At 35.7% G+C, this 27,068-nt stretch overlaps 1 protein-coding gene across 5 annotated transcripts in view; it reads left to right on the forward strand.

Moving 5' to 3' along the window:
• Ankrd17 (ankyrin repeat domain 17) overlaps positions 1-27,068 on the forward strand; it is a 133,896-nt gene that overhangs the window by 40,178 nt on the left and 66,650 nt on the right. For 4 of the 5 annotated variants that reach the window (XM_055595971.1, XM_055595982.1, XM_055595999.1 and 1 more), the window contains exons 2-5: positions 17,641-17,794; positions 24,543-24,699; positions 26,022-26,169; positions 26,398-26,545. In XM_055595971.1, coding sequence (XP_055451946.1) covers positions 17,641-17,794; positions 24,543-24,699; positions 26,022-26,169; positions 26,398-26,545 — 607 coding nt within the window. Of the gene's footprint in view, positions 1-6,052; positions 6,135-17,640; positions 17,795-24,542; positions 24,700-26,021; positions 26,170-26,397; positions 26,546-27,068 lie in introns of those variants that run through there. The other variant, XM_055595992.1, reaches the window with a different exon arrangement.

The following is a 27,068-nucleotide window of genomic DNA, read 5'->3' on the forward strand; positions in this document are numbered from 1 at the left end:
TTTGGCTTGAACTACAGCCAGATGTCAGATGAAGCTTCTACTTTCATGAAATTTATATTTTATTTGACAAGACTGACAGTATATAGCTAGACAAGTGAATACCCCTTTAATACACTAAAAGTATGAATTAATAATTTACTCTTCACTGTACTATTGTGAATCTAAAGCTTGATCATACAGGGACAAAGAAGAGGAATTCTTCGCAGGGATTTAGTGGCAAATTGAGCAGGTACTTGAATGTTCAGGTGATCATAGTAAATTCCAGACAGAGGAAAGTGTAATTATAAAATTTCTAAGAAAAGCCTCCACAATTGATATTTTGAAGGAGAGGGGATTGAAAGGCAGTAGGCATAATGGTAATCTCTATAAGGAAATCAGCAAGTAAGACAGTTACATAAAATATTGACATGAGGTGAAGGGAAGAGGATCATGACTTGTTACCTTCCTGGAGTTTTCTCCTATGTTCTTCCCCTTCATTTCTGTTCATGCAGTGCACTTGCACGGGTACACATCCGGATCCAAGTTCACCCGTGTTTGAGGGAGTCTCTCTGACCAGTGATGTATAGGGAGGTATTATTTTATGCCTGACACTAAGATTGTCACTTAATAGCTCGTTTCTTCGTTCGTTCACCTATGTAGGATAGCTCCATTCAAACTCCTTGTTTTTGTTGTTTTAAACTATATTTTCTAATTAACTTACAAACAAGTTTGTTTCCATAAGACTTTTTTCATAAACTTTGTTCTTTAGCTCACCTTTTTCGTGTCTCCACACCCAATTCTCAGTACTTTGATTTCTGTAATGTGAACAGTATTCAATGTATAGTTAAGAATATAAACATGATGTAATACCATAATAATTTGCTTTCCTCTCCTTTTAGTAGCTTCAAACTATGTTTAAAGAGTAGTACTTGAGACGTATTTGTTTCTGAATAGCCACAAACAAATAGAACATTGGGTAAATGAAAAATGCTATAGATCTTTTAAATTTGAATATATTAATTTTCATATATTTTAACTGTAAAAAATAAATGCTACTTAAAGTTAAGTTGCATTTTATGTATAAAGTTGAGATGTGAAGTGCTTGGTAGAAGTAGAAGTCAGTACGATAACAGCCCTAACAACCAGAAGTTATGTATTTCATTGGTGATGCCTATGTCCACATTAAGGAGAGCATACCTGTTTAGGTCACCTAAGAGAATTTTTTTGATAAAATAAGTGACAACCTTTGTATTTTGAGCTATTCTCACATTACATTTGCTTAGGACAGTTGAAAAATAACCTTGTTTTTAGGATGAACACAAAACTTTGATATAGACACTCACTGTTTACAACTTTGCTCCATTGCTACTTGTCTGTCAGCATACCACAATAATGTCACTGGAAAACTGACATACTCCACTTGCATTGATGGACTTTTTAAGCACAGATTTTCATGATTATAATGTCATCTTTTTAGAAAAAGTATATAGGATTATTGTGCTGGCAGGATAGCTCAGTAGGTAAAGGCACTCAACTTGGAGATGTGGGTTTGCTATCTGGAAGTGACAGAAAGGTGGAAGAAAAGATGCAATTCTGCAAAGTTTTCATATAAGCTCTACCCATGTACTACATATGGCCTGCATTCTCATATACACATCGTGCATACATGCACATACATACAATAATTTTCTTTTCAAAGTAGAAAAACAAGTGAGTTACGGATACTCTGCAAAGTATAGTGCACCTTTCTAAGCCCTACGTGGTGCCACATGCCTTAAATTTCAGCACTTGGAAGCAGAGGCAGGCAGATCTCTGTGAGTTTGAAGCCAGATTGGTCTTCAAGGCTACATGTTAAGATCCTGTTTCATAGCACACTGTATCTCCCCCCACCCCCATATTACAATTTCTAGGGCTATGTTACTGATTTGAAAACCTCATTCCTCCAAAGTACCAAGTGAATAACAAAAACCCTTAAGTTATAGAAAGCTACTAATATTTCAGTCATGTGAAATGTTTCTTAGAGAAAGTACTAACTACTTTGGAAATGAGTCTGCTGCTTTTTCAGACAATTAGGAATAGCACTTCCTCAAGATCCAGCTATACCACTCCTAGGCATATACCCAAAAGACGCTCAAGTATACAACAAGGCCATTGCTCAACCATGTTTGTAGCAGCTTTATTTGTAATAGCCAGAAGCTGGAAACAGCCTAGATGTCCCTCAGTTGAGGAATGGATACAGAAATTGTGGTTTATCTACACAATGGAATATTACTCAGTGATTAAAAAAAGAAACAAACAAGGAAATCATGAAGTTTGCAGGGAATTGGTGGGAACTGGAAAAGATCATCTGGAGTAGGTATCCCAGAAGCACAAAGACACACAGGGTATATACTTACTCATAAGTGGATATTAGATATATAATATAGGATAAACATACTAAAATCTGAACACCCAAGGAAGCTAATCAGGAAGGACGACTCTGGCTAAGATGCTCAATCCTCATTCAGAAAGGCAAAGAGGATGGATATTGGAGGGGGGGAGAAAACAGGAACAGGACAGGAGCCTAACAAGAGGGCCTCTGAAAGGCTCTACCCTGCAGGGTATCGAGGCAGATCCTGAGACTCATAGCCAAACTTTGGGCAAGATATACTTTTTAAGATGGTTTGCTACATTATTGAGAAAAGGAGAAACATACTTAAGTGAATTAGTTTGAAATTCTAGAAAAGATTTATAATGCTCAGGATCAGTTGGTTTTTGACAGAGGTGCCAGTGCGATTCAGTTAGAAAAATCATTTTCATAAACAGTGGTGCCAAAATGTTCAAGTCTTTCTTTTTTTCTTTTTTTTTTTTAATAGAAAGAAAGGGTAGCTCAAATCTTGTATATGTCAAAATTCACCCAATGAATCATGAATGTAGTTGTAAAAATCAGGACATGACACATTCTAGGAAAAAAACATGGGAGAAAAATCTTTATGACCTTGGATTAGTAACTATAGAATACAGTGCAAACATAAAAGAAAATGAGGAATTTGGACTTTAACAAATCTAAAAACCTGTTTTTTAGAAGTTACTGAGAAAAATGCTTAAAAGAGAACCCACCAGTTAAAAAACACATGGCAAACACATGACCAAGAAATAGCTTGTACCTAGAATATTCAGAATTCATACAGGTCAGCAATGAAAAAAAAAAAAACCAATAAAAACTAGGAAAGAAATGTAGTAGGCACACTTTATCTGTGTAATAAACCTTCCTATAATATTTATTGAATATAGAGGGAGAAATAAAATGAATAGAGAACTTAATCCTGTTTTTTTTTTAACCTTTAACCTTGGGAATAGCATTGAGTCAACTGAGTATTAACAGTAATTGATTGGGGGTGTGGGTCTGGCGAGATGGCTCAGTGGTTAAGAGCACTGACTGCTCTTCCAGAGGACCCAGGTTCAATACACAGCACCTGCAGCACAGCTCATAATTATCTGTACCTTAAGGTCCAGGGGATCCAACACCCTCACACAGGCATACCCTCATACTGGTAGGCAAAACACCAGTCTATACAAAATAAAAAATAAATATTTAAAACTACTTGTTTTGATACCAAAATTTTCTTCATTTAAAAATAATTAGGAAGTTGGGTGTGGTGGTGCATACCATTAATCCAAGCCCTCAAGACAGGAGGATCTCTGTGTTCAGGGCCATGCTGTTGTATATAGTGAGTTCCAGGGCAGCCAGAACTACATAGAGAGAACCTGTCTCATAAGAATAAAAACAATCAATTAAGCAGTTCTATGTGGTGGTACACTTGGAAGATGTTGGCTGAAGATAAAGTGTCCAAGACCATTAGCAGCTGTATACTAAGTTCAAGGCCATCCTGGGACTGCCTTAGACTCTTTCTAGAAAACAGACGCAAACAAACTAACAACTAAACAAACTAATATGTGTGTGTGTGTGTGTGTGTGTGTGTGTGTGTGTGTGTACATACACACACTAAAATACAAACATAAAAAAATCACCTATATATGTGTATGTTATATATATATACATACATACATACATACATACATACATACATACATACATACATATATACACACACACCTTTTAAGTAAATAACACGTAGCAGCAAGTTTAAAGTTAATCTTCTATATCTCAAATCACATGAACTATGATACTAGCTATTGACATTTTTTGCTAAATTTATAGAAATAGTTGGATAATTCTGAATCGGGAGCCATGAGGTTAGGTTGGAGGAGGTAATGAGATGTCTCTGTGTAGCTTACTCAGGCCTGAAACTAACAGTTCCTCAATGCTAGGATCATAAGCATGTGTGACTATGTTCTACCTTGATTCTTTAGTGCCCAAGTTGGGTGTTTCTTATTTGCTGAAACAATAGAAAACTGCATGGTCATTTTTTTTAAGTTCATTTAAATATTTATTAACTGTTGTTCTGTGTACACTAGTGTTTTGCCTGCATTTTTATAAGTGCGTCATATGCATGTATTGTTTAGAGGAGGGCATCACATCCCCTCGACTGGAGTTACCGATGACTGTGAGAGAGGCCACAGGGCTTCTGGGGACTGAGTCTGGGGCCTCTGAATGAGTCGTAAGTGCTATTACTTGCTAGCCCCAATTTATTTTTAAGGTAAGCAGTACAGAAAAATATAGATAACTAAAAGACAGAATTTCAGGGATTGGGTTTTATTCCTTGATTATCTGTTAATAACCTTGGTTTATCAGCCTTGGCTTGCTTATGTGTATACTTGCACAAGTATACATTTTATGTTTAAAACATAGATAAGATACCTGCATTTTCTGTAGCTTAGCTTTACTATGTAATATAAATATAGATATGTAATAATATAGAAACCTTTGTGCTTCAGTGCTCATTCATACAGTAATTTGGTTTATGTTTTTATATATTATTTTTAATGTTAAGGTTCTATTGTAATGCAAGGAAGTAGGGTTTCTGTTATCTTCAAGTGAGAGGAGGACAGAAATTGAAAGGAGCCATTAAGTTCATGAAGTACTGCAGGCTGAAAGGGATGAAGCAGTGGCAGGTACTTTGATTTTTGAGGGCTGGAGGGCTGAACCTTGAATGTGCTAGGTAAGTACCTCACATCTGAGCCACAGCCATAGCACCTATTACCTCATTGTTAATTCACTTAACCATTATTTCACTGATGTATATGAAGGTAATTTATAGTCTTTTGTTTTTGTTAGGTCAATGTTGTAATGAACAACCATATGTGTATATCTTTACTTACATGTGCAAATACTTTTGTAGATAAGATTCTTAAGAAAAATTTAATTTTGATTGTTGAATTTTTATATTCTACCATCACCCTTAACTTTTAGTTATTATTTGTCAGTGGGTTGATAGTACACTTTATTTTAATTTATATTAATCTGATTTTAGTTAAATTGACCATATTTACTGGCATTATATTTCCGTTAAAATTATTCATAAAATTTTATCCATTTTATCCTTAGTAACATTTTAAAATTTCTTTGATTCTCTTACTAACTTAACAAGTTATAATTTGTTATATTTTTACTTACCCAATAAAGCTTTTTACTTTGTGGCATTTTTAGGTTTTTTTTTTTTTAATGCTGTCAGAATTTTACCATCTTCTCACGTGCCTTTCTCAGAGAGTTGTCTTCTCAATGTATTGAGCACTCTAGTTCCTTACATTCTCTTTTGCAATATAGTTTTACTTATGTTGCTAGTGGATTCTAATTCATCTGAATTTTCTTTTAATAATCATGGTAGGGGCCTTGTTAATTTTTCTAGCTTCATAATCATTTCTCCCAAAATAAATTGGTTGATATGTTCTTTTCTTCCACTAACATGAAAATCACCTTGATCATATTTAAGTCCCAAATACGTGTGCTGTGCATTTAGTACTCGACAGTTTTGATCACTTTCATTTCATATTATATTTAACAGCTGATAGGGCCCCCCTCCCCATTGTCTTTTTCCAAAAATTTTTTTGGCAATTTTTTGTGTATTTTCTCTTCCAGATGAACTTTAGAGTCAACATGTCAAGTTCCATTAAAAATCCCTTTGGGATTTTGATTGGAAGTGCATTGAATTTACAGATTAATTTGGGGAGAATTGACATCTTTACACTATTGAATCTTCCCATCCAGGACCATGGTATGCCTCTCCGTTTCTTTAGGTGTTCTTTTATGTTCTACAGTACAGTTCTGTAGGTTTTTGTTTTTTTTTTTAATTTATTTCATAGATCGTACACACTTTTTTTTGTTAGATATTTTCCTGAATATCTCTAGTTATTGTTGTTACTGTAAATTATTATATCTTTAAAAATATTTTCTAATGAGCTATTGCTGTTGTATAGGAAGCCTATTAAATTTTTTTCATTTTGGTCTTACCATTTATTTAGTTTTTCCCAGAAGGGTAATTATGTTTTCTGTAAACTTTTGTTCCTTTCTCAGTAGTTAAGCTTACCAGTGTTTCGTTACATTTTTCTGGTCTTTATTGGGTAGGTTTTCAGAACAGCCACTGTTCTTTCTGATGTGTTTTATTCTTAATTTAAATTAAATGCTTTTCATTTTGAATGTTATGTATACTGATTTTTTTAATAGAAAACAAGGCAAATTTCTTTTCTGACTTAACAGGTACTTTTATGGCCGCGGATATTTTATTTTATGAGAAGTTCTCATCATAGTCCCGGCTGACTTTGAACTCAGGTCTCTCTCCCTCCTGAGTGCTGGGATTAAAGGTGTATGCTACCATGCCTGGCAATAGATACTTAATTTAACCATACAGTTTTGTTGAGATGACCCATGTTCTTTTTCACCTGTGATATTTAATGTGATGAATTATATGTTTACAATTGTTGATCCTATTTTATTGTATTTTAAATATTCCTTCAAGTATATATTTAGATAGTGCCAGAAACTTCCATAAGTTAATGATAGGACAGTTACAGCCACAATGACAAGTTATTTGTATGGGTTTAAAAACGAGTCCTTTCTTATGTGGAGAAGAGAAGCAGCAAGTAAGTGAGAAGGTGGTGTTTTCAGGCTGTGATATTAGGAAATGCAAGGATGGATGGGCCAGTAGAGAGTAGAGAACACCTTGTCATATGGCTTGAGAAAGTACAGTAAAGCTCGAAGGTGTGAAGTATGTAAGCATAGGAGGAAGCAGGCCACACAGGAAGAAAACAAAATCAGTGCTTCTGGATTTTTTACGTATTCTTTCTTATGAATACCTTTTCTTTTTATAGTATTGACATAATTTGTCAGGGAATTATTTAAATGTTAGGCGTGTTAAATTTACTTTTATGTGTGTGACTCCTGTTTGGGTTTGTTCATAGGGTTGTTTATGATAGTTTGGTAGTTTTCTCATGTATTTTCTGGCTTTTGTAATTAAGATAATCTGTTTTTTAAAAAAATTATGATAATGAGGTTTAATAACAACTTTGAATAGAATGCCATCCATTTCTCTTAAGCTTTTCCATTTGTTGATATGTACTTTTCCCCATGCATGTTCTTTGTCACCCAGTCTACTACACTTGACATAGGCGTACTTGCTTTTGCTAAAATTGTCCCAGAAGTAAATCAGTTTTATACATCTTGATTTGTAATTTTAAAAATCTTACATTTACAGCAAAGAAAAAAATTAGGGTCAGATCTTATAGGAAATAATTTCTGTTTAGATTTTTATTCTCTCTATTGTTAATTAGTGGACTTTAAAATTCTTTCAAGTAAAATACCATGCTTTTAATATTTAATATTCCATTTTTTTTCTGGACCAAGAACATAACCTCATATATACATAAATTTCAGAGTCGTGTCTTTCAAATCCATTGAATTCCTTTCTCTGTCATTTACATTTTACTTTAAAATATTCTAGTTAATTTTATTTCCGAATCCTCAGTACCATTACATAATGTGTATTCATCACTTTCTTTGAGATGTATATGGAAACATTTTTAGTTGTATATACATCTAGTAGGTTTTTTTGTTATTGTATGTTTATGACTGAACCACCATAGATGTACCTATTACCATCTACCTTTACAAAATATTCTTTTTATTTAATGTTTTCTGCCTTAGGTTATTTTATAGTTAATACTAATAGCTTTTGGTTGTAGGTGTTATTTCATTGCTCAGTTTTCAATCCTTTTTCTTTAAAAAATTCTGTTATCTTAAAGTGTGTTTTTGTGTGTGTGTGACTTTCAATGTTAAGTATATTATAGAAAAATTGACTTATAAATTTTAGACCAAAAATTTGTCATGTTTTTTTAAAAAATGATTTGTCTGTATAAACTTTATAATTTTTAAAAATTTAATTGTAGATGATATTAGTGGTTTTATACTGAGCTTTGGATAGAAAAGCATCTTGAAGCTTAAATAGAAGTCAAGTTTTTGTGTCAGTTCTATCAAAAAGGCAAAGTTAAGACTACATTCTTATGTAGTAGATCTTAGTAACTGTGTAATAATATTTATGATGTTGATAGTCCTGTGAAGTTACAGGACTAGACTTGATTTGTGCCCATACTTTTGAAATTATTTTAAGTCATGTTCACTTTCATTTTGCTAACTTCTTCTCAAAACCATGAGTCATACTAATCATTAATTTCTAAAAAATTGTTAGAAATCTCCCACCCCTCTTTAAAAAATTAACATGTATGTGTGTCTGTTGTGGATATGTGCACGTGAGTGTGAGAGCCTAAGAAGCTAGAGGCATTCTGGGTGGACCTGAAGCTTTAGGTGGTTGGGAACTGCTGGTGATCCTGGACCTGGTTGATCCTGGGTGTTTGAGATGTGAGGGTGGGCTATGTCTATCCACCATGCACTGTGACTGTTACCAGCCTACCCATCACCAAAGAGCCTACACTCAGCTCACATGAAAAATGTTAGCCTTTAATAAACAGCACTTTGTGACTTCAGCCCACGAGGACAAGGGCACCTTCAATATCCTTGATTTTTCTCCTCAGCTCTTCTACTCAAGAATTTAGCATCCATGATGACTTGCTCTTAGGGAGCCTTCTCTTCCCTCGAACTGGCCGTAGGTTTGTTGGACTATTTCAGTGATAGGAGCAGCTCCATCCAGCTTTGTTTTTTACAGCATGTACATGAGTCTGTTCCCTGACCATTGTCTACAATTTGGACAGGTTGACAGTTGGTCAGAAGTTCTAGTTTCTCCTTAAGTGTTAATGCGTCATACCAACTTTCCCAAAACCTGGATGATGATTGTTGAAGTTGATGTTGTGGTGCATGCTGCCAGCCCCACCATCTTGTGCTTGTGGCGCTTACTGTTGTTCTTGTAGCCCTGGAATTTCCTGGTCAGCTCAGTCTGGATAGCATGGCAGTGGCTGATAGGAAAGAGGAAGAAAAAATTATATTTATATAAATAATTTATATATAAACAATTTATATACAATTACATACTTAATATATAAGATATTTGTGTGTGTTTGCATAGGTGTGATGTGTGTGGGTACATTAGTGTTCTGTTATGTATGTAGAAGTCAGAGGATAACTTTGTGGAGTTGTTTTCTCCTACTTTTACATGGATTCTGGGGTTTGAACTTGAGCTGTCAGGCTTCTGCAGGCTGAGCCATCTTGGCTCTGTTGAATTTATAAGAAAGATTTCAAGTGTTTTGAAAGTATTTTGCGGCTGAAAATCATGATTAACTTGCTTAACACTTTTAATATTTACTCACTCTTACAGTTTGGGGACAAATATATATTGACTAATTATAAATACTTTTATTTGCAGTGAATCTGATTTATTGTAGGGAACTGGAAAGGTTAAATCTTTTTTCTGTGCTTGAGAGACAGAAGAAGTTAGGATAAATGAATTTATCAGGGGTTTGTAGGCTAGTTCAGTAGTGAAACTTTATTGCCTAGTATGTTTCAGGGCATTATGTGTTTTCCCTAGTAATCAGCCACTGTGATAACATTGTCCTAGATTCGGATTCCTTCCTTAAACTTTCTGTCTCTGTTTCTGTCTTTCTCTCTGTCTCTCTCTAATTTGTTTTTTTTTTGGAAACAGGGCTTCTCTGTAACAGTCGTGGCTATACTGGAATTCACTTTTTAAACCGGGCTGGCCTTGAACTCAGAAAGATCCTCTTGCCTCTGCCTCCTGAATGTATGCACTATTGTGTCTGGCCTTTGTTTCTTAAATTTTACATCTACCATTTCGTGCTGCTTTTTAATATCTTATATACAAAATATATTTTCTTAATGGTATTTTCTTAAGTCTATCAGTGTTCAGAAACATGTTTTATGATTATATTTAATCTTTCATGTGAATATCACTAAATAGGAAATCTGAGCTTAAGTTCAGTTCATGATCACAGCTTTAAATAACTGAAAGCTTTATGTTTAGTAGGTATTATATAAGTAGTTACTAGAGGTGTAAATAAACCATTTTTCTTCATTTAAATTATCAAATTGATTATATGAGTCAAATAACCGATTACCAAAAGTACAGTTATAAAAAAATTCATGAAAGACATCCAGATGCCTTTTGGTTATGGAGCAAATTCAGAATCGTTTGTTCTGAAGGGCATTTGTAGGTGGGTATCGTGCAGCAGGGCATGGCTGTAGTCTCAGCACTGAGGAGGTAAAAGCAGAAGAGTCATATAGTTAAAGAGTCATATAGTTAGCCAGATAGTTAAATATTACTTAGAGATGGATTGATTGAATGCACATTCCACAGGGCACAGGTAGATGTCAGGGTGATATGCGGGAGTCAGTTTTCTCCTTCTACCTAGGGATTGAACTCAGGTCTTCAGGGTTGAAATCAAGTATCTTAACCCACTGAGTTATCTTGTCAGCCCAGAAGTTTTTAAATGGACCTTTTAGTCAAAATGTAAGTAGCTTTTCTTGAAATCTACATTTTGGATTAAAGTCCAGAACTTTGCCAGGAGAGTTTGTGGAAGAACTGAGTTAGTCATAACTGGTGGGCGGCAGTGACAAAAGGCGTGCGGAATGTTGAGCTGGTCCCAGTTCAAATGTGCTTATGTTCATAGCCTAAGCTCCCTCCTATCGTAATCCCTCACCATTTTATACTTGATCTATTGAAGTCAATTCCTAATAAGTGGCACCTACAATAACTCTTTGAGTGTGCTCTTAATTATGTTTCTGAAACTTTGCTTAAGTAAAATCTTTCAGTAGATTTTATAAATTATGACATTTTCAGCACTGTATTAAAGTACCCTATTCTCTAAGCATTGCTCTTTTTACCATGCTTATAGAGAATTGTCTTTTTCCTCTATCGTCAGTGTCTTCCTGTCTATTAGGTCTTTTAAAAAATAGATTTCATAACTTGTTTGCACTTGTTTGACTTTTTGTATTCTATATTTTTGAAAGGCAGTGATTATAATAAAAACTGCTTCCGTGCCTCTGTTGCAAATAACTAGCTTATTGCTTTGCACACGGTGTGATTGGTGGAAGATGTTTGTTTAGTGGAGTTAGTATATAGTTAAAATACACTATTTCATTATCCTTTGGATTTATCTATAAGGTTAGTGCCTCTATTTTGAGAAAAAAGTTAACTGAAATTGTTCAAGCTGGTCCAGATTGTTTTGCAACTTCTAATTGCATTATCACTTTCTGTCTTTCTGTTCTGCGTGTAAAAGGATTTGGAATATCAACTACTGGTATAAACATCTATTTGGCTTTTACCATTGTTAAAATATCTTGGTTTTTATTTAACTATGTTGGTTACTTACATTGACTTTACGTTGGGGAGAATATGATAAAATAATTTTACTCTGCAATATAAATATTAGTGAACCTGGGCAGTGGTGCACAAGTCTTTAGTTCTAGTACTTGGGAGGCAGAGGCAAGTGAATCTTAGAGTTTGAGGCCAGCATGGTCTACAGAATGAGTTCCAGGACAGCCAGGACTACACATAGAAACCCTGTCCCATTTGTGTGTGTGTGTGTGTGTGTGTGTGTGTGTGTGTGTGTGTGTGTTAACCAATATGTAAAATATTAATACATAAATAATATATAAATATAAATTATGATTACCGAATAGAGGTAAAACCTGATTGTCAAGTCAAAATAAAACTGAAGTAGTCTTTGCAGTGAAGCCAAAGGCTTTAACAAGTACAAAAAAAGATGCCTTTAAGTATGTGTGTAGTTGTAATTCAGCATTGAGAATTTTCGAGAGCTGGAGATGAAGCTTATTTGGTGGAGTGCTGCTTGCCTAGCATGCACAGAGCTCTGCGTTTGATCCTTAGTGTTCCATATGGGTGTGGTACAATTCTGTAATCTAAGCCCTTAGGTGGATATAGGAATATCCGAGGTTGAGGATCTTCTTTGGCTGCGTAGTAAGTTTGAGGCCATACATGAGACTATCTCAGAAAAAAAAAAAAAAAAGTACATCCTCTTACATAGCCAGACAAATGTTTTTATATTTCCAGATCCTCAGTATATTGTCTTGTTTGCCTTTCTTGAGCCAGGTTTCAGATAGGATCTGTATTATGATTGTTGTTACTCAACTCTTGTTCAACTTAGAAGAGTTCTTTAATCTTTGCTCCCCTTCTGCTTAGTGGGAAAAAATGGTTCCACATTTCAGATTTGTGTTTGCTTCTCTTTAACTTAGGAGGTCTCAACCTCCTCACTTCTATGAGAATTTTGGGGTGCTGAGAGAGTAGTTTTACCTTTACTCTTCCAAGGAAAGATTTGACTGTGTCTGTGTGTGTGCTTGGTTGTCCAAATAGAAAATAGAGAAGATTACTGCTGGCATCTGGTGAGTAAAGGTATTTCATCCAAAACACCTGTAGTGCCTAGGTTGAAAAAAGGATTCGTTTTCTGGTGTGCCGTACTACTGTCTTCGAAACTGAGTTATTTCTAAAAGCCTTAGTAGGTTATTATTTATTGGGGTAACGGTGGTGTCAACACCTCATAGGAAGGCTGGTGAGACGGTTTGGTAGGTTAAAAGGCATTTGCTGCCAAGCCTGATTTTGATCCCAGGAACCCGTATGATAAAAGGAGACGATTGACACCTGCAGGTTGTCCTCTGGCCTCTACACATGCACTGTGTGTGGCATATGTGTACCCAAAGACAACTGAATAGAATTTAGTCAAAGAAAAGTACTTCATAGGAGATAATTCTTATTTCATATTGCATTAAGGCCCTAAAATGTTTGATTGTATTACTTTTAGTTGTTAGTAATGCATTTATTTAGGAACCTTGATTTCTAAGTAAATTTAAAGTTAGACTTCCTAGAGCTCTGTGAACATAACAGCTTATTACTTTAGCATTGAATTTGGCAGAAAGAGCATTGAATGAGTGGTCCTCAGGTTTAACTGATCCTCTCTATACTACATACTTAGGAACCTGCCATTTAAATAAAGATTCTAGCTTTTCTCTTAACTGTAACACTGAATTAGACCTGTGGTTTATGTCTAAGGCCCTTAAATTTTTTTCCCAGTTTTCTGTCTTTAGATTGGACAAGAGTTTAATGCAGGGAGAATCATTCTCCTCGAGGGACAATCTTCCACTTTATATATGAGCAAAGCTAAATGGCACAATTGGTTGTACATGAACGTTTATGTGCTTAAGTGTGTACGTGTGTGATAATTTAATAATTAATAATAATTAAAGATTAGATCATGATCTTGGGATAGGCACTGGAAGAGTGAAGGTTACTGAGTTAGGGATAGGAGTGGTTGGAAATGCAGTGCTCATGCATGAAGTTCTCAAAAAGGTAGTAAATAAAAAATTGGTTGCATCATCTTTTTATGGAATACTGAGTTCTGACAATACATGTACAATACTTTAAATGTAACAAAGTTGTCTTATTTGATTACATTTGGATATTTGTCATTCATTACATTTGATACATTCATTACATTTGATACATTTTTAGGGGTAAACTAATGGCGTTTGTTTACTCTTAGTGAAAGCTATGTATTTCATTTAAGGAAAATAATTGAAAAGGCTGAGGGCATGGCTCAGTGCTAGCCTAGTATGTGAACAAAGACCTAAATTCAGTTTCTAGTACTGCAAAAAATTAAATATTATTTAATTTTCTTATTTTGATCACTAAAACTATTTATGTCCTAAACTTGGTTATGACCAGAATCATTTATTGAAATTATGTAATAAAATGAGTTAGATATCAGTGCAAACACGTTTTAGTTTTTAATTGGAACTATTTCAATTTAAAATATGGTAAGGAGGTATACATGCATAGTCTAGTTTAATTTTGATTAAGAGGTTATTTTTGGTGATTCACAAGATTAAATCTTTTATATCATTCTATATGTATTAGGATCAGAACCCCAATCTTTCCAGTTTGAAAAGGAATATTGAATATTTCTATATTCTACCACTCTGGGATTGCACCTGTGACTTGCGTGCATACTGGGAAAGCTCTATATCGTGGAGCTACTCCTATGGCCTTCTGATGAAGGAAAGGTTAACAGTGTTACAGGACAAGTTTCCTGATTTTTCTCGTAATTTTCTGTAGCCCTTCATACTACCACTCCCCTACACTATAATTATATTCCTTTACTCATATTATTGAGTATTTGTACACATTCGTTAAAAGATAAATACAGCATTAAACACTTGAATATAGAATGTCAATAGTATGTGTTTAATCAACGAAAAGAACATTTTCCTTTTCCCATATAAGAGTTTACAATTAGCTCTCCTTTCTCCAAGTATACACTAAACCTTTTAGAATTAAAAAGGGAAGAATGTAAGAATCATCTGGTAATTTTAAATGTAAATTTTTTATATATGTGTGTGTAAGGGAGAATAGGTACACATGTGCCATAGTGAGCCTGTGGAACCCAGAGGATAACTGTGTAGATCTCAGGGATTGAACTCAAGTTGTCAAGCTGGGCTTACTTGCAGTTTTACCTGGTGAGCCCAAATTTCTAAGTCTTTGTGATTTTTCACCCCTCAAGAAGTTTCATGATTCCTGAAAGTAGATTATATACTTGTTTCATGTAGCTATAAGGTTAAGCAGAGTTGATTTTCATAGTTCATAGAAACTATGTGAACACTATATACATGGATAAATTATTAATTATAGGGCTGGAATAATGTGTCACGCTGCACATAGGGAAGTCAGAACAGTTCTCTCCTCCCAGCGTTATTGTTCTGTTAATGGAACTCTGCTCTTCAGTCTTGGCTGCAAGTGCCTTAACTTACTTAGCAATCCTATAGGCCTTGAACACCTATTTTTTTCCCCCACTGGTGTTTATCCTGCTATGTTATAAGGATATTGTTATATTACACTCCTGTATCTTTCAGCCATGCTTGTACTGAGAATTTAGTGTATGAGAAAGAAAACATCTCATTTTGAATAAATTGCAGTTTTCTTCGTAGGTTTTCGCTAGGCTTAATAGTGATACATTACAATGTAGGGATTTACAGAAGCCCTTTCCCCGGACTTAGAACCTGAATTCTCCTCTTGTGAACTCTCTTGTTCCATCAGTCTGAAGTTGTATGTGTGTCTGCCAGTGCCAGTCTATTTTCTTCTCGTACCTTATACAGATTGATTGATTTTGATCAAAATTATTCTTTTCTACTTTTGGAGAGATTTGGTACCTGTCATTTCTGACTTTAAATCAAATTCTTTTTCTTTCTAAAGCTAACTTAAAATACTATTTCATCTGTTCATTTCATTTTTGTTCATATTTATGCATCTTCTTTTATCTTCTCATTACATTTAAGTTACTATAGATATTTCAACAGATAATAATTTGTTGTTTTAGGGTCATAGCCCCCCCCCCCTTTAAAGAAAGAATTCATCTTTTTGAATCCTGTTTCAGAATGCAAGGACATATCTAAAAGTACAGTCACTAAGGTAGAAGTTATACCATACTCTCTGACCTCCTAAACTCCATGGGATTCGGCTGTTACTCTTTAGCATACTGTTGCTGCTGGCTTTAAGAATGAATTTATGGGGCTGGAGAGATGGTTCAATGGTTAAGAGCACTGGCAGCTCTTCCAGAGGACCTGGGTTCAACTTCCAGCACTCACATGGCAAATCACAGCTCTCAGTAACTCCAATTCCCACCCTTACACAAACACATGTGGGCAACACACATAAAATAAATAAATCATTTAAAAAAATGAATTTGTATAGCCTTGGTATATTGGTGACTTTTGAAGGTGGAAAAAAAATGTCACAGTGTTACAATCCTTTACAGATTCATTGATTTTCTTTTATCTTTTTAGATAGTAGGCCTGAACATTTAGTGCTCAAGCTTATTTATTACTTTGTGTGTGTGTGTGTGTGTGTGTGTGTGTGTGTGTGTGTGTGTGTATTATATGTGTGTTTTGCCTGTCTGCGTACACTTGCAAGCCTGATACCTCCAAAGGCCAGAAGAAGGTGTTCCATCCCCAGGAACTGCAGTTTGAGTCACTATGTGGACCCGGGACTCATACCCAGGTCCTTTGAGGAATGTGTAGTGCACTTAACTACTGAGCCTTGTCTCTAGCCCACATTACTTGTTTTTTTGTTTTTGTTCATAAGACATTGTTCTCTATGTAACAGCCGTGGCTGTCCTGGTCTCACTTTGTAGACCAGGCTGGCCTCAAAATCACCAGCCTCTGTGCCTCCCACGTGCTGGGATTAAAGGTGTGCACCACCATGCTCAGATACTTTGGTTTTTTATGGTAGTGTTTGGAGAGCTGTGTAGAAGCGCCTTAAGGTTGTTGCTGGGTGGTCTTGTTGCTTAGGTTCGGAAGGGTTCTTAGCGTGATCACTTGAGTTCAGGATTTTGGTGCTAGATTTGACAGCATTGCCAGTCTCTCAGAAACAAACAAAACAAACAAAACCCACCTACCTGCTGTGGTAGGTGGGTTTTTATTACCTTAAATTTATTTTACTCTGATTTAATTCTAGTGAGTGCATTTAAATATATGGCCTATAGCTTTTTTGCTTGTCTAGGAGATGATTTCAGGATATCAGGAGGTCAAAATCATTGTCCTCATAATACTAAGATGTCATTTGTTCTTTTTAATGTGTTAACATTTGTACTGGAAATACAAAAGCAGTAGTAACTAAATGTTTCGTTTCTCTAAGAGTATTGTACCAGAGTATACAAATACTTTTCATTGCTATACACTTGTAGTTGAATAACACACTTCAGATCTCCCTTTTCACTGTTATCTTTTGTAAATATGGCTGTGTGTCTATGTATGTGGATATGTGCAATGGGTACAGGTTTGTAGTTTCACAAGTTCTGTTGTAGCTCATACACAAAATAAAACTGGAAAGAATATGCATATGATTTCAGTAAATAAAATGACTGCTGTTGAATAATGAGGTTTTTTTGTTTTGCTTTTTTGAGACATTTTTTTCTGTGTATCTCTGGCTGTCCTGGAACTCACTCTGTAGACCAGAGTGACCAGTTGTTTGACCTAAAACTCAAAGAGATTCTGCCTGCCTCTGCCTGCCAAGTGCAGGGGGTTAAAGGTGTGGGCTATCCTTCAAATGAGTTCTTTAAGTCTTCAGCATTTGATTTTCTTTTAGTTTAAAAAAATGGTCTTTGGCTTTTTGAATTTATTTAGTGTCGCTACTGTACTTATCATTGGTAATTGCGTTAAATATATTTTTCTCATTCTGATCTTATTTCATTTTTGTTCTCCTTTCTCTTTTTCTTGTCTTTTTTTTTTTTTTTTTTTTTTCCTTTGTATTTGTTTTGTAGGTGGAGTCTTTCATTTTGGACCAGGATGATTTGGAGAACCCAATGCTGGAGACAGCTTCCAAGTTGCTCTTATCAGGCACTGCTGACGGTGCTGACCTCAGGACAGTAGATCCAGAGACGCAGGCTAGGCTGGAAGCTTTACTAGAAGCTGCAGGTATGTCGTGTGCTTTTTATAATCATGTCTTCTCTGTTATCCAGAGCTTCACGTCTCTTGCTCCTTTAAATGTGTGCTCCTGTATATTTTTTGTGATAACTATTCATAAATATTGATAACATTTCATCAGAAGTATCATTATTGAAAACATTATAATGATAAAATTCATTATAAATTGGTAAGCATAATTAGTTTAAATTAAAATCCATGTAAAATTTATATGTGGCTGCTTAGCCTTTTTAAAAAGGACTTTAATAAATGATTTTCAGTACTCAGTACATACTGTATTGTAGTTTGTGTCCCTCCTAAAATGTAACACTCAGATTAGTACTCAAAATTATCATGCCCAGAGCAGTAGAAACTAGAAATCCTCCTTTGTTTATATCTATGGCTAAAGCAATGTTTTCTCTCTTCTACTTGTAGCACATATATCTAAATAAGTCTAGTTTAGCACTCTATTCTTGAATATGTCATTGTTCAGAATGGTCTCTTAGCCATAATCTAAGTACTTGGGAAGCTGCGACAGGAGGCTTGCTACAAGTTCAATTTAGTTCCAGGCCAGCCTCAGCTATGAAACCAATTAGGCCTCCAGGCCTAATGCTGTCTAGTGTTCTTTAGTCTGAGAAATTGTTATGAGCTTTATTTTGAAAAACACATTCGGTAAGATTCACTGAAGCATATGCTGCTGACTAAATTACTATTAATGCATAAACTACGCGTATTAATATCTTTTATATATAGCACACATGAAACTAGGTAGTCCTTTTCAATCCTAGCAGCAGTGGTGTAGTGTTCACTGGTTGCAATTTGCAGCACCTTTACTTTATGACTAGACTCCCCGGTGTATCGTAGAGGTTGTTTTCCTAAGACGAGTCTTGTGTTCCTCCATATTCATCTCAAGGCTGGAGTATAAAGACAAAGGAAAAAGTAGTAGGAATTTACTTCTACATATCCTGGCAGTGTTTAGAGTGATCAGGTTTTATACTGTCTGGGTTCTGTTTTATTTTGTTTGATTTTAGAGAGAGTAGCCAGTGCTCTTTAACTATTAAGCCATCTCTCCAGCCCTACAATACCTTTTTTAAGAAAGAGACATGAAATGAGCACTTATTTCTTTTTTCTGTCTTCACTTTCTTTTTTTTTTTTTTTCTGTCTTTTCTGTCTCTCACTTTATTTTTTTTAAACTTTATTCCTCCCTCATTTTGCTTGTGAGGGGCAATTTTCTGATATCTCATGTGGAAATGGCTTGCTCTCCTCATGCTTAATAGTTTATTTATGGAATGGAGTTTAGTTTTAAAAATCATTTCTGCAGATTTTTTCAATTATTGCCCTATTATCTTCTGATCTTTGTAGTTGCCATTGAAGTTTGATATTACAGTTGTGATTGTTTTCCTTTTTTGCACTAGTTCCTGGTCTTTCCCAGAACTTGGTGACATTTGGAAATTGGTCTTATTTGAATGCATTGGATTGTCTTTCCAGACTGGAACTGTCTTTGTCTTTGTGGTGATCCCTGAGTTCTGTTTCTAGCCAATAGCAATGGCACAAAGCTAAATTGAAAAATGTGTGCGTCACTTTTTTAATGGATGCGTTTACCATGATGCACTCACTGCTTTCTTGCATTATAATTTTTTTATGCAGCCACAGGAAACAACACTCATAATTGCCCTGTAACTTCTGAGTATTAAACATTAGGACATTGTGTGACTGAATTCGCCTGAAGATTTTGTAGACTGAAATTACCTATGCTAAGGTTTTACCTATCTGCTGTGGAGGAAGGTTTACTTCCAAACTGTGACTGAGGAAATCCGCTCCCTGCTGTTGTAGCAGTGAGAGCATTATCTTTTTGTGGGCACTCAGTTGGGCTTCCTTTCTTAGGCTCCCACACATTCCTTGATGTGCAAATCCTTTCCATGTTTATGCCAATGATGGAACCTTTTTATTTCTTGAATTCCCTGCCTTTGTTATTTCCAGGCAAAGAACTTTTTCTGCTTTTAATGAGTTTTTAATTGGTTTGGACCTACCAAGATAATCTGTCGATAATAGTGTAACTTTATGATGAGAGTATATGTGTAGTCTTAAGAATTACATAGGATAAGGACTTGTTGCTTTTGGAAAGGACCAGGGTTTATTTCCTAGCACCTAAGTGGTTACTCACAACCACTGTAACTCCAGTTCCATGGGGACCTGGCCCCATTTTTTGACCTCTTGTCATCATGCATACACATGATATAATACATGCATGCAGCCAAATACTTAATACATGTTAAAAAATAAATAAGCCAAAAAATAGTATAGGATATGTGTGACAGTGTTATTTAATTTGTTGGGAACATTTTGGTTTTCCTAGCTTTGATTACACATAAAACCTTTTATTTCTTTGGGCTCATCTAACGTATTAGTATATAGATCTTTCCTCTGAGTCTGTTGGATTTCTTTAGAGAAATGCCTGTAGATTTAACTTGTGCCTAAGACTAGCTGTCAACAGTAGAAAGAAGGGTGAGGATTGAGTACTCAGCATGTAGTTGTTCACTCTCTTCATCTAGTATTCATCTTCATCCTCTCTGTTCCTCATCACTTACTTGAGGTCTTATCCAGTTTGACTTTAAAGAATATATGGAGACTTATATGTAAATGATTATGTTTAGCTAGTGCCCCAGTTTCGTGGCCGAAGCCTAGCACTTGTTTTTGTATCTCTAATTCTCAAGTGCTTAGTGTATGATCACCTTATTTTTGTCCCTGATAGCTCTGTTTCAGCTTAGTCCATTTTTATCTTCACAGTAGTACCTTAGATTTAAAGATGTGTCTTAGTTTTCTTAAGGATGGAATTCCTGTTGCGTTCTGCTTATTTTTACTAAGTTCTAAAGGAAAAGGGAGAAAAAAATAAATAATTTTATCTTTAAATGAAATCTGGATGTTATAATGTGTTCTCTACGGTAAGTTTTTTTGTTCTTGTGGTTCAACTGATTGAATGTCTGAAGTTGGAAAAAATAAACGGGTTATACTATTTTCTTGTCTATTTTTGGTTATTGTTGTTTGTGTTAGTTAGGGTTTCTGTTGCTGTGAAGATGCACCATGACCATGGCAGTGACAACTCTTTTTTTTTTTTTTTGTATTTTATTTTTTTCTTATCAGTTACATTTTATTAACTCTGTACCCCAGCCGTGTCCCGATCCCTCATTCCCTCCCAGTCCCTCCCTCCCTCCCTCCTCTCCACCGTGCCCCTTGCCAAGTCCACTGATAGGGGGGACCTCCTCCCCATTCATCTGATCCTGTTTTATCAGGTATCTTCAGGACTGGCTGCAAAGCTCTCCTCTGTGGCCTAACAGGACTGCTCCTCCCTTGGGGGTGGGGAGGCCAAAGAGCCAGTCATTGACTTCCTGTTAGAAATAGTCCTTGTTCCCCTCACTATGGGAAACCAATTGGTTACTGAGCTACCACAGGCTACATCTGAGCAGAGGTTCTAGGTTACATTCATACATGGTCCTTGGTTGCATGTCAGTCTCAGAAAAGACCCTGTGCCCAGATATATTTGGTCCTTGTGGAGCTCCTATCCTTTCCTCATCAGACTAACTCCCCTTCTTTCTTATGATTCCCTGTACACTGCCAAAGGTTTGGTCATGAGTCTTTGCTTTGAAAACACTGCTAGTTAGAGTCTTTCCAATGCGCTCAGCTCAGTAGACTCCTGTCATACGTTCAATGCACATCCCATCTGTCTTTCTAAACGAGGATTGATCATCTTACCCCATGTCTACTCTCTTGATTATCTCTTTTAGGTGTACAGATTTCATTATGTTTATTATATCTTATAGGTCTATATAAGTGAGTATATACCGTGTTTGTCTTTCTCCTTTTGGGATATTTCACTCAGAATGATCTTTTCTAGGTCCCACCATTTGCCTGCAAATTTCATGATTTCCTCCTTTTTGATTGCTGAGTAGTATTCCATTGTGTAAAAATACCACAATTTTTGTATCCATTCTTCCGTTGATGGACATCTGGGTTGTTTCCAGGTTCTGGCTATTACAAATAAAGCTGCTATAAACATGGTTGAGCAAATATCCCTTTTGTGTACTTGAGCAAACTTTGGGTATATACCTAGCAGTGGTATAGCTGGATCTTGAGGAAGCACTATTCCTAATTGTCTTAGAAAGCGCCAGATAGATTTCCAGAGTGGTTGTACCAGTTTACATTCCCACCAGCAGTGGAGGAGGGTTCCCCTTTCTCCACATCCTCTCCAGCATGTGTTGTCCCTTGAGTTTTTCATTTTGGCCATTCTGATGGGTGTAAGGTGATATCTCTGGGTCGTTTTGATTTGCATTTCCCTGATGGCTAATGAGGATGAGCATTTCTTTAAGTGTTTCTCTGCCATTCGATATTCCTTTGAGTGACAACTCTTATAAAGGAAAATGTGTAATTGGGGCTGGCTTACAGCTTTAGAGGTTTAGTTCATTGTCATGGTGGGAAACATGACAATGTGCAGGCAGACATGGTGCTGGAAAAGGAGTCACAGGCAACAGGAAGGAGACTGTATACCACACTGGGCATAGGCTGGGCATATGAAACCTTAAAGCCTGCCACCACAGTGACAGACTTTGGTCAACAAGGCCGTACCTCCTAAATGTGCCACTCCCTATGAGCCAAGCATTTAAACACATGAATCTATGGGAAGGAGGGCATTCCTATTCAATCTTAATATAAGATCTGCTTAATATAAGATCACCATAATCCACTATGGGTTCATTAATATTTTTGTTGCATCCTAAGTATTCTGTAAAATTACTTTTATGGGCATGCATGATGGTGGATCCCTGCAGTCCTAACATTCTCCAGCGTTCAAGAGCCTGAGGCTAAGCTACAAAGTAACACTATGGTCTGAGAAGCTAAAAAACAGAACTTTGAATCTATGACTTGTTTATAGATTAAAATCAATATTTTGTTGCTGTTTTCATTTAAGTGATAATTTTCTGCTTGTCTATTTTGATTAAGAGAAATGGAAGTTTGACTGCTGAGAACATCTTGTTACTGGTGAAATCAGATTCTCAGGGTTATCTTTGGTTTTTATAAGATACTGTATTTGTTATATAATTTTTTTAGATAGAAAAGCAAGCAAGTATAAACTCTTAGAACCTAAGTTATGTGAGTATTGTACCTTTCCTACTTTTATAAAATACTGTTATTTTGCACATGTGCTTATTATTACTAAGTATAGGGCCTTTCTTTCTTAATTTTAAAGCTTATAGTAATGTTTCCTAAATGATATTGCCTGCCTGAATTACCGGGTTGGTGTGTCTGGAAACTCGATTTTGGAGCAATACTCTTTGGGCTTGACATACTGTGTGTGTGTGTGTGTGTGTGTGTGTGTGTGTGTGTGTGCGCGCGCGCGCGCGCAAGTGCCGTGGAGATTAGAAAAGGTGTCAGACCCCCTAGAGCTGGAGTTACAGTGTTTGTGAGTTGCCTGATGTGGTGGAAGCAAGTCGCCATGTCCTCTGGAAGCGCATCAAGTGCTCTTAATACTGAACTATCTTTTCAGTCCCAGCACCTATGTTTTTAATAAGCACCACAGGTGGTGTACCTGGACAACCTGGAAAAAAATAATAGCAATGAATGTTAGTGATGCTAAGCTTGCTTTAGTAGGGCTATGTGGAAAAGTCACAGTTATGTTCATTCAAATGTTTACTATTTCTACTTTTGCCTTGTTTCTTTTGCTATTCTAAATAATTTTACATGATTTTGAGTATATGTGTTACGTATATGTACTAGTTTTTTAAGAGATAGTTATATGTAGATTTTTAAAAAATGCAGTCTGTATTCTCTTAGTCCATTTTTAAAGATTTATTTTATGTATATGAATGTTCTATCTGCATGTACCCTTCTGTATCAGAAGAAGGATCAGATCTTAGTATAGATGGTTGTGAGCCACCATGTGGTTGCTGGGAATTGAACCCAGGACCTCTGGAAGGACAGAGGTATATTAAGGGCATATGCACTTAATATGATAACCTTTTTTTGTGCATAAAAAAAAAAAAAACCCAAACCTTTAAACTTGTAGTTTTTTTTTTTTTTTTTTTTTTTTTTTTTAATGGCCATTGTATAAGCAAACTGAGAGAGATGAATAGCTTCATCAGGCTCAAGGAGGTGAAGTGAACACCAGTGCTGACAGCTGTTGTGTACTGCAGGGCTCTTAAGCCCTGAGCCATCTCTCTAGCCCTGGGCCAGGAAAAGTAGGCATTTACTAAAAAGTAGTAATGGTGCTGGCACTTGTGGTATCAGTGAGCCAAAAGTAATTTTTTCTAGAGCTCTTTTTTTTTTTTTTTTTTATTTTCTGTTCTCTTCTGTATTGACTTTATTTTTGAAGATCTTTCTGTGTGTGTGGTGATAAAAGTAACTTTAAGTAGTTCATGTCTCAGTACCTGTAGCTTCTAACAGCCTCTGAACATAGGTTCTTCTCCCAAAGACATGACAAATGTTTTCAGAGAAAATTTCTACCTGTCCAAACATAGGTCAAAGACTCACATCTAACACCAGAATGTGTCGGATTATATATCCAAGAACATATGACATGGATCAGATTTTTAGATTCAAGGAGAATTACTTACCTAAAGAGACAGATAAGTCTATAATAATATATGAAGGTCATTTGGTAACATACAGATTTTAGTAACCTGAGTTTTCCTTTGTTTTTGTTTTTTGTTTGTTTTTTTTTTTTTTTTTTTTTTTTTATTTCCATATTGGTGTGAAAATACTGTAATAGGAATAGGAAAGTTATCCACAGCTGATGGTAAAGCCTTTGCAGACCCTGAAGTGCTCCGGAGGTTGACCTCTTCTGTCAGCTGTGCGTTGGATGAAGCTGCTGCTGCACTTACCCGGATGAGAGCTGAAAGCACAGCAAATGCAGGGCAGTCGGACAAGTGAGTGCTCTGTGTTGTTTCATATGAATGAAAGTAGTTAATATTTGTGAACCTTTTTTGTGTATGTGCCTGATACTGCCTGATACTATATGCACTTAATATGATGCCTTTTTTGTGCATAAAAAAACCCAAACCTTTAGATTTTTTTTCTAAATGGGAATTATATAAGCAAACGGAGAGAGATGAATAGCTTCATCAGGCTCACATAGGTGAAGTGAGCACCAGTGCTGACAGCTGTTGGGTACTGCAGTGCAAACTCTTTGTCTCAAGAGCTTGCTGCTTTCCTCCTCAGCACTGAGTTCAGTTCCCAGCACCCATGCTTGGTGTTGACTTCTCCCCATAATGGCATGTACACACATAGAAAGTACATAGATGTTTAAAATTTTTTAAAAATCAGAAAAGACCTTTCATTTATTTATGTTGCTTTCTTCTGTTTTAGTGATAAAGAGTAAATGCTCTTCTATCAATTTGTTTTAATTTTTTTTCCAGTTTATTTGTATAGTTCAGATTATTTTAAGGAGTGAGGGTTTTTTTGTTTTGTTCCCGAAATTTAAAAAAATCATAAATCTTGTTCCCATGATCTGAATGTTAGGGCATGAGACTTTAATTTGCGTCTCATAAGTCTGTATTTAAGCATTAGTAAGGCTTTAGTATTGTGGAGCATGAACAGAGCATCTGAAGAAGTATTACCATGTTGTAGTTTTCAGTCCTTATCAACTTCTTTCTTTTCTAACTGAACATAATGCTATGGGAGATGGCATAGTGGGTAACGTTCTTGCTGAGTAAAGGTGAGGACGTGGGTGTGAACCCGCAGAACACTCAGTAAAGCCAGACACACAGAGGAAGTTGAGACAACAGAATTCCCAGAAGGTGGAGGGAGCTAACCTGTCATGTATCCATGAACAGACCTTGTCTCAACAAGGTAGAAGGGAGGACTGGCAGCTTAGGTGACTATAGAAGTGCATGCCTTCCTATCACTCATTTAGTGACATTGTCTGCTCCTGGCATCTGTCTGAGACTCTCACTTGATGGAAGAACTCAGGTAGGCTTTCAAAATTAGTGTCTTACTGACCTTATGTATTTTTAAATTTCATATAAAATTTCTAACAATTGAACGACAGTTCACACTATTTTTGTTTGAACTTTTGTGGTATATGATTTCAGTATTTACTGTAAAATACTGAACATAACTGAAAACATTTAGTGTACTGATAATTTTCATTTGGATGACCTAAAAACCAGTACGTGTATGATGCAGATTTTTTTTCTACGATGCTTTGTGGTGATACTCTTATTCGCTGTTCTCTATTGTCATCTTGTAGCCGCAGTTTGGCAGAGGCCTGTTCAGAAGGAGATGTAAATGCTGTGCGGAAATTACTCATTGAAGGTCGAAGTGTGAATGAGCACACCGAGGAAGGGGAGAGCCTCCTTTGTTTAGCTTGTTCTGCAGGATACTATGAGCTTGCACAGGTTTGTGCTAGAAAAATAACCCTTAAAAGAAATCTGTTACTTATTAAGAAAAAAACGAACTTCTTTGTCCATTAAGCTAATTTCAGTACATTGTTACATACAACTTGTATATTTTTGATAAATCTTAGGAATCTTAAGAGTAGGTAGGTATTATAAATAAATATATTGAAAACTTTCTAATTATTTACTTAATATTCTGTAAACTATATATTTTTTTTCTTTTTCAAGGTTTTATTGGCAATGCATGCAAATGTGGAAGACAGGGGAATCAAAGGTGACATTACACCTTTAATGGCTGCTGCTAATGGAGGACATGTCAAAATCGTGAAACTGCTGCTAGCTCATAAAGCTGATGTCAATGCACAATCTTCAACAGGTTATTATACTTCTTTTTCAATTCATTAGCTAGTAGCATCCCTTTTAACAATTGCTTCTCATTATTCACTTTTAAAGATTTAACAGTTCCCAGATTTCTTAAAAGTGCTACATATTTCCATAAGTTTCTGTGGTGTTTCAGTATATAAAATCCATGAAAAGAAATGTCTTCTATTTTGTTAAAAAGACACTTAGGTTCTTTTAAAGTATAGGAAGCTCTCAGTTTGAAAGACTACTTCTCAAAACCTGGCTTCATTTTTACTACAAATGCAATATGTAGAATATGGAGAATAGGATGAGCAACCAGGATCTCCTCGTTTTGCTGAATTGTGGCCCAAATAAAAAGAACTATAAAAACGTCCAGTGTGCCACAGTTTTAGCCTAAACTAACTTCTTTTTCTGTAGGTTGGGTCAACTCTTCTGTAGGGGTAGGGTCATATCTGGGCCTAACATTTATATTTTGTGAGTTTTCTTCAGATTTAAAAAAAAAAAATCAAATTTAGTTGTGTTTTAAATAAAAGTCC

This window comes from Psammomys obesus, unplaced genomic scaffold (genome assembly GCF_907164565.1).
Source record: "Psammomys obesus unplaced genomic scaffold, mPsaObe1.curated_primary_1811, whole genome shotgun sequence".
Lineage (NCBI taxonomy): Eukaryota > Metazoa > Chordata > Mammalia > Rodentia > Muridae > Psammomys > Psammomys obesus.